Source organism: Notolepis coatsorum, assembly GCF_963971535.1.
Source record: "Notolepis coatsorum genome assembly, chromosome: 1".
Taxonomy (NCBI): Eukaryota; Metazoa; Chordata; class Actinopteri; order Aulopiformes; family Paralepididae; genus Notolepis; species Notolepis coatsorum.
In genome coordinates, this window is record NC_140165.1 from 207,315,398 (window position 1) to 207,323,554 (window position 8,157).

The 8,157-nt window shown below is 42.8% G+C and overlaps 1 protein-coding gene across 1 annotated transcript in view; it reads right to left on the reverse strand.

The window, feature by feature from the left end:
- Positions 1 to 1,238: 1,238 nt before the first annotated feature.
- Positions 1,239 to 8,157, reverse strand: part of fzd4 (frizzled class receptor 4) — a 40,201-nt gene continuing 33,282 nt past the window's right edge. Inside the window, exons 5-6 of the mRNA XM_084308788.1 lie at positions 7,742 to 7,988; positions 1,239 to 7,367 (exon numbers count right to left, since the gene is read on the reverse strand). Coding sequence (XP_084164914.1) covers positions 6,949 to 7,367; positions 7,742 to 7,988 — 666 coding nt within the window. The 3' untranslated portion in view covers positions 1,239 to 6,948. The remainder of the gene's footprint in view (positions 7,368 to 7,741; positions 7,989 to 8,157) is intronic.

The following is an 8,157-nucleotide window of genomic DNA, read 5'->3' on the forward strand; positions in this document are numbered from 1 at the left end:
TTCTAGCCAATAATAGCTTTACATAATACAGTTGGTCCGTGGGCGTCTTCTGTGAGCGGTCTCCTGTGGGCGCTGGCAGCCCCTCCCCCCTGGGTTGTGGCGACGTGATGGGACAGCGGTGGCCCCCGTTGATGTGATCTTTTGCTGAGATGAAGGGGCCTGTCTTGTCTCACGAGGGGGGGCTAGCCTGATGTCCTCTGGTGGGGGGGGGTGTGAATACTCTTTGACCCTTTGGGCCAGATTACCATACAGTACTATCTGGTCACAGTAGGTGTGACCTTTGTCTATTCAACTATCCCTGCCACCACTTCTGCTAAACAGTATACAAGGCTGTTTATGAAATTCAACTCAATATTACCACACCCCAAATCTCCAATAGAGAATAGTGCAGAGCCGCAGAGCCAGGAACATTCTACAAACGTGTCTAATGTGAAATATATAAGCATATAAGCAAAACTAGATTTTAAGTCTGTGATGAAAAAGGGCCTCGCGGAAAGGGGGGCCTCGCAAAAAAAAAATAATAAATAAAAAAAAATAATAAAAATAATAATAAATAAATAAAAAAAAATTAATTTTTTTTAAAAAAAAATTGTGCGAGGCCCCCCTTCCCGCGAGGCCCTGTGCGACCGCACTGCTCGCACACCCCCTGAGGCGGCCCTGAATTTACACTGATATTACATCAACATAAAATAGAGTGGTCTACAAAGTTGTTTTATTTATTTGTCCAGATGTCTCAGTTGTTTCTTTGTAGAATGACACTATAATAAACCTTTCCACTTTACTACTATGAGAAGTAATGCAGTGAAGTAGGTTACTAAGATCAAGACACTGACAGAAAGACAGACAGACACACACATAATTTGCAATTAGTTAGAAGTTGTCTTATCAGCCACTGGGTGGCAGCATTGTTCAACCCATAAATTGCAGCAACTCGGAATGTTAACCCAGCAAGAGGTCCTGAAGGTTTGTAGGGGCAGAGAGGCCTTGAGTGGCAACATGATACTAGGAGCTACTCTGACGAGGGTTCATCTTAAAATAAATTATGTTTGATAAACCCTTTCACCTGTGCTGAATTCCACTGGCGGTTCACTGCCAAATTTGCTTGGAAGACGTTAGATCATTTTGAAATTCTAGGCAATGGCACTGAAGTGGGTGAAGTGAGTTGTAAGATAGTCGATAATAAAGAAAGTTGAAAACTAAAAAGTTTTTTGAATTTTTTATTTCTCTTTCTTCTGATACAAAAGTGTTTTTAAATAACAAACAATTAATTTTTTCAATCGTTTTTTGTCACAATTTTACAAATATAAATTAGCAATCTTCTTATAATACATTAATGACATCATCAATAAATCAGATTCTCCTTTATAAAACAGTTCACGTCTCTTGAAAAGTACTTCATGGAGCTGTGAGATAAAGTACTGTGGACTATGATCACAGCATGCTAGTCTGGAGGACTACATTCTATACCTTTCAAATGCATATCTGTGTCGGGGCCAGTAAACCCAGTCAGGAGGGAAATACGCTTCAAAAGTTCAAACATTGGAAAACCCTTTTACCAAAAACTGTCATTTCATTTTGTAATTTCTAAACTATGAAAATAATTTTTTAAATATGTATGCTATCTTATAAAAATTCTGTGAATCTCCATTTCAGCTTTACATTTTGAATTGATAGCCGGCTGTAATTCAATAACTGTAATTAATATCTGGACTTCATTTAGCAAAAACATTTAAATAAAAAATAAGGCTATCTGAGGCACTAAATGGTTATACTCTTGGACTCTTGAGAAAAGGTGTGTTATTTCCAACACACAAACATAATCTCGTTACGGGCAATGTATGTGTCTGGGTGGCAAAACCTCAAAACATCCCTACCTAGTAGGCTATGCTACTGTTGAGCCAACCAAAATCCTACACATACTATAAATAGTTAATTAGTGATTGAAAGATGCACTAACTAAGATTTTTGATCATTCAAAATAAGCATGCAACTTAGTGGTTGACTTTACAAGGTCCTTGATGATCGAAAACATTAACCATTTCACTACCACACTACAGAAGGTTAACCCTTTCACTACCACTGCAGACAGTGGTAGTGAAAGGGTTAACCCTTTGGTAGTGTGGCAGTGAAAGGGTTAAGTGCATCTTTATCATGTCACCAACATTTCATATATTCAGAGACTCTGTGGAACAGAGGAGCAGCTCTGTAGAATAGATTGTCTGGCTAATCGCACACGGGAGCAGAGTCACAGATATACAGGAGTTTGATGAATCATTGAGAAAGTGTTACATTTGTGAGCTTTGTAGCCGTCTTAGAGCTTACAGGAGGAAAACCAAGAGATTAAAGTGACAGAGGATGACTGAGGTAAACAATGAATAACTGTTGTTGGGAAAATACGCAACAAAATACACCACATCACACGAATATCTCGAAACGCGTTATGGACACACCCACTCGTTATTGGAGACATGCATGAACAGTAGAACAGGGATGTCAGCGGCCTATAGGTTAGAGCTTGTGACCGCAAGGTCACCAGTTCGATTCCCCGGACCGGCAGGAAAGAAATCTGGTTCGGGAAGTGAATGAATAATGGTCCCCCCTCGATACCCATGGAAGCTGCTCAGGGGGCGACTCCCAGGCTTGAATGTGTGGAATTGTGTGAGTGTGACACAGGGTTGAAAAAAGAGCATCTGTGTTCAGGAAACCTACCCTGGTAAAAAATAAAACATAATATATCTCTTTCATGTTTTCAGATGAACAATGGATATTATCTTAAATATAAAGTGGTGTGTACCGCATCCATAAAAGCAACGCGGTCTCATCAGAAAACGTAAAATAAAGTACTAATCGACCACAGGAAACAAGGTACATAATGTACGTTATGTTAAAGCCATAAGTCATATATTTATGTATTGTATCGTCCAAGACAAACGCCACAACCAGGCGTTGAACCAACAATCATTGGAGTTGTGGGCGAGTGCTCTCACCACTATCTAACTATGATTATAGTCAGGGTTAAGGTTAGTTTTAACATTCACGTTTATGTCAATCCCCAGCAGGGGAACATAAAATGTAAAAAGTAAAAGAAATTTTTTATATGTATGTACTGATTTGTACATGTTACATTTTCAATACAATATATAAATATTTTACTTGCAGTATGGCTAGAACATAACATACTTTATGTACCTTTTTTCCTGTGGTCGATTAGTACTTTATTTACACATTTTAAGTGAGATAGGGCTGATCAAAGATAGTAGGTTAACTACTGCTGGCCCATTTGGATTTACTTCACAACTGCCAATACATGGGATGTCCAAAAACAATTCTAAACGTTTATGATTCTTCATATAAGGAGTTCAGATTATTAAAAACCCCATCCTTCATATGTCCTTGTTTGTAGAGCGGACGAGGAATATCTTCTATTGTGGTAGAAGACCCCTAATTACATGTGATTATAATTCATCTCAAGTCTCGCCCTCTTTCCTTGATCCTCCAATCACAACTGTTGCTTTTCCACTGACAAACTAAGTTTGGGAAGCGACTGTTGTGATTGGTGGATCAAGACAAGAGGGCAGAGCTTGAAATAGGTTAATTAGAATCATCACATGGGCATAAGTGACACACTTTTGTTGCTCATTTAATGTATGTGTAGGGATGAACGCATTTTATATTATTTAATTGTACGTGTGCCGCTGAGAAATGTCACTCCAGTCTCAACCATGAATCAATTGCACACATAGCTTACCAAAAATTGTATGGTCTAGTATCTCTACAGGGGGGGAAATGTGATTGTCAAGGGCAAGCTAGTGAGCAGGTGACACGCTGTAGACAGACCGACAGACATACAGTTTGACGGTCAGGCATACAGGACGAGAAACAGACAAACTAAAATAGGCAGACAGGAAGATACAGACAGCCTGCGAGGCAGTCTAAAACGCATAATATACATAACCTTCCCACCTATATTATAGGCTACAAGTAAATAGAAAGGTAGATAGACTGACAGAGAGACATTTCCTCTATGCTCTGCTCCGTGTGTGTGTGTGTGTGTGTGTGTGTGTGTGTGTGTGTGTGTGTGTGTGTGTGTGTGTGTGTGTGTGTGTGGACATGTATGGCCATTATGACATAACGTCATAGACGTTGAGCTGGTGTATGATTTACACTGAACACAGTCAGCGTTGCGGTTGCATAATGTTTTAGAAGTGATTGTCTAACACTAACAGCCCAAACTCTTTTCCAGGGTCATGGCCAGAGGGTTTCCACGTTTCAAAAAATGTTTCGCTTAAAAGAACACGCCAACATTGGTATCTATCTTCTTGTCTCTCTCTGGAGAAGATGGTAAGCTAATTTCCCAAAATGTTGGCGTGTTCCTTTAAACCGTTGTTTATAAACCTAACCCTTGCCATAACCTTAACCTTAACCATATTGGAGACATCACGCCAAAAATAGATTTCTTTTTTTCATGAGATCATAAATTTGAAGTTGAAAATGTGCATTTCAACCAAATGTGAATTCCTTCTAGCCGTGACCCTTTCCCCAGGTCAGGAGGAGGAGTGTGTGTCGATAAAAGGGAGGATTTTCCGAAAATGTCTGCCTCCGCCTTAAAAGGGAAACACCACTCGATTTAAGAATTCATACATGTTCTTCTAATGGTCCACGACAGCCCCTCTCCCCAAGCCAGAAACCAGAGAGGTAAAGACTCTAAGCTGTGATGTCATCACGGTTGGGGATGGATTGTGAAAGATAAGGTAGTGAGATGACCCGGGGAGGTTTTCTAGCGATGAAGACCCATTTCTTTCTGGTTCAGAAGTCATAACAATACTAGAGAATAAAGCTAATTTCTAAATCCAAATCCAAATCCAAACTGACAGTAAGTGGGTTTTCCATCCTATGGAGCCGTCCCACATTGCACATCTGGTTCACAGATGATTCTCAGTTATCTGGTTTTTGGCTTTCCGAGATAGTTATTCCTGTTCACAAATATCAATTTGGCTGTCGTAAACCAGTGAATATTATTATTTTGTATGTTTTATTAATTGATATCCCCCATTAAGACTGATAGAGGAGGTCAAACGTGTTGGCTGCTGAGTGACTACTGAGGTAAAGGGCACCGTTTGGCCTACATTTCACAGATACATTAGCTGCTTCCACATCGGAGTAACTACAAATCACTACAAATACCCAGGGTTCTTAGTGGTAGTATGACTTCGTGGCTACCCCCAAAACGTTTGCCCGGCCTAATAACCAAATGTTGGATGAAGATGAACAACAGCTTTACTATCAAATAAATATCATGTTTCTATGTCCTTCCTTTCAAAGGATACGAGGGAGTGGCATCCTGCTGGCTCAGAGGGCTGAGAGCACATACACACACCGTGTACTAGTAATGCTGTGGGTTCAAATCTGCCTGTGACCTATGTCCTCTTCTTTCTCCTCCACCTCCTTAGATGTTGTCATAATAAAGTAGAAATGCCTTAGAAATTATCTTTAGAATCTTAATATAACAAGAGTCTCACCGTGGGGTATTTTCACAGCTCATGACTTTCATATAGTGACTCAGTTTGGAAGGAATTAGTACTGCATGGGGGTATTTCCTCACCCCTTCGGTATGAAGCTCATATCAGTGAAATCCTCCCTGTGTGCATGTGGTGTCATGTTTCCATTCCTGTGTTTCTATCCACATCCACGTCCAGCATTTGATTATTGGACCCAGTACTGACCCCGGTAAGGCACTTTAACCACCACCGCCACCTCTCCTGCTGTGCATAGCAATAGTAGTGCATCATTACAGCTTAGACCTGGCTTTCTCAAAACACACTGAGCGCTGAGGTCATCTTTCTTCCGTTTTGTATTATATCAAATCAAATATTTCAGCTGCAAATGAGACCAATTCTTTACAAACACTTGGCATGCTTATTTCCTACTTTTTAAAACCTTGTATAGCCTAGAGTTAGCCTAAAGGTTCGCGGTGAGGTTTTTCCACCAGAAAGTCACCAGTTTGAATCCTTAAACTGGTTGGGTAAATCCGAGCAGGGACGCACAGAGTTAATGTCCCAAGGTGTCCTTGAGCAAGGCAGTGAACCCCCAGCTGCTCCAGTGGAGTTAGATGAGACAAAACAAGACAAAGATAACCGTAATGCTGAGTTTTTGTTTTTGTTTTGTTAGATCTGTATGTCATCTGCACCAGGACTCTCCAGTGTAAATTCAACCTGTCAAAAGATATATCAATCAGTGGAGCCTGCGGTTGCTACTCCACTCCTGTTTCTAGTCCGCTCTGCTCCGGTTTCCAGTCTTCTACGAAGCTGTGGGCTCACACAGTCTTCCTGGATGGAGAGAACGAGAGACGGAGAGGTGGAGGAGACTAGTGGTGGCACTATTTAATTTGTCTGTCCTTCATTTGGCCTCCTCCTCCTCCATTTATTTTCTTTCCCCTCTCTCTCTCTTGTTGGGGCAGTTTGTGTCTCTGTAAGAGGCAGAGAGGCAAGGCAGTGGAGTTGGTATAGAGGAGCAGGATAAGTGGCGCCCCCCTTTGGGCCAGTTCATATTGCAGAAAGGAGTGGTTCTTCTGAGGAACAAGAATGTTCTCCGCTTGTTTTTCTCCCCTAAAACTTTAATTCATCAGCATAATTGTGTGCGTCGAGTTGTGCAAACCTTAATGCAACTTGCATTACACCCATTGTCTTTGTGATTAGCCACTTCATGCCTAAAATTCACATCTTTTTGAGCTTGTCCGTTCAGAGGAGGAAGAGTCATTCTATTCATGACCAGCATCCATTTTCTCAGTGATGGCTTGATGGACGATTCACACACCTGTGGACTAATTGCAAAAAAAATAAAAAGCTACCAAGTTGAAGTGACTGAGCAGAATTCCGTATCCCTCCCTCCTCCTCTTTCCAGCCCCTGTACTCCCATCCTATATCCCTCACTCTCTCTCTGCGCCACTCCTCACACCACCGTCTCGTTGCCTTTCCCCGGTTTGATCCAGCTCTCGCCCGGCGCCCTCTTGCCCCCCCTCCCCGCCCTGCCCTCCCGGAGCAGGCGGGCCGAGCAGCGCTGCCAGGTGTGGAGGGTCTTGGCGGACCAGATCCACATGCCCGAGGTGACGCCCACCAGCAGGGACATGAAGATACGCAGCATCTCCGACGCCACGTAGGAGTCCCGGGCGCTGGACCGGAAGTCACCCCAGTGGGAGAGCTGGTAGAGGTAGGAGCCGATGACGGTGGAGGCCGGCACGGTGTAGAGCACAGAGAAGACGCCGATCTTCACCATGAGCCGCTCCAGCTTGTCCGTCTTGGCGCCGTCCTTCTGCAGGTTGGAGCGGATCTTGAAGAGAGCCACCAGGCCGGCACAGATGAACAGCGTACCTGGACGACGGGTGATAATGTGAGGTTTCATCCTTGTTTAGAGTACCAGAGAGAACAACATTACCATAGCATACCAACATTCTATTTTTCAAATTGTGCACACTAGAACTAATGTAGTCTTTTTAATTGCCATTTTCTTAGCCATTTTCTAAAATCTAACCTTTACCCACATTTAAAGAACAGAGCTGTAGAGCTTACATTATATGAATAATCTTTTTTTTTTACAAAAATGTCAGATGTTGTGGTAGGTCAAAAGTTAGACATTGCATGGAGGCAAGGGAGTCCCAAAGTAACATGGAATATAATCAGATTACATTACTGAGTTTGAGAATTCCATTTGAAAAGTAAATCTCCCAGACGGTAGCTGCAGTTACCTATGAGGAGGTATGTAGCTAACGGCGCCACCACAAAGCCCGTCAGCGCCTCCTGGTTCTGGCTGCCCACGTAGCAGAGGCCTGTCAGGTCGTCTGCGTCCACCAGCCGCATGATGAGGATGACGATGGTCTTGACGGCCGGTATGGCCCACGCCGCGATGTGGAAGTAGGAGCTGTGCATCTCGATGGCCTCGTGGCCCCACTTCAGACCCGCCGCAGAAACCAGGTCAGAGTCAGGATCACCCACCTTAGAGGTTAAGAGAGAGAGGGAGGAGAGAGGAGAGGGGGAGAGGGAGAGAGAGAGAGAGAGAGAGAGAGAGAGAGAGAGAGAGAGAGAGAGAGAGAGAGAGAGAGAGAGAGAGAGAGAGAGAGAGAGAGAGAGAGAGAGAGAGAGAGAGAGAGAGAGAGAGGGAGAG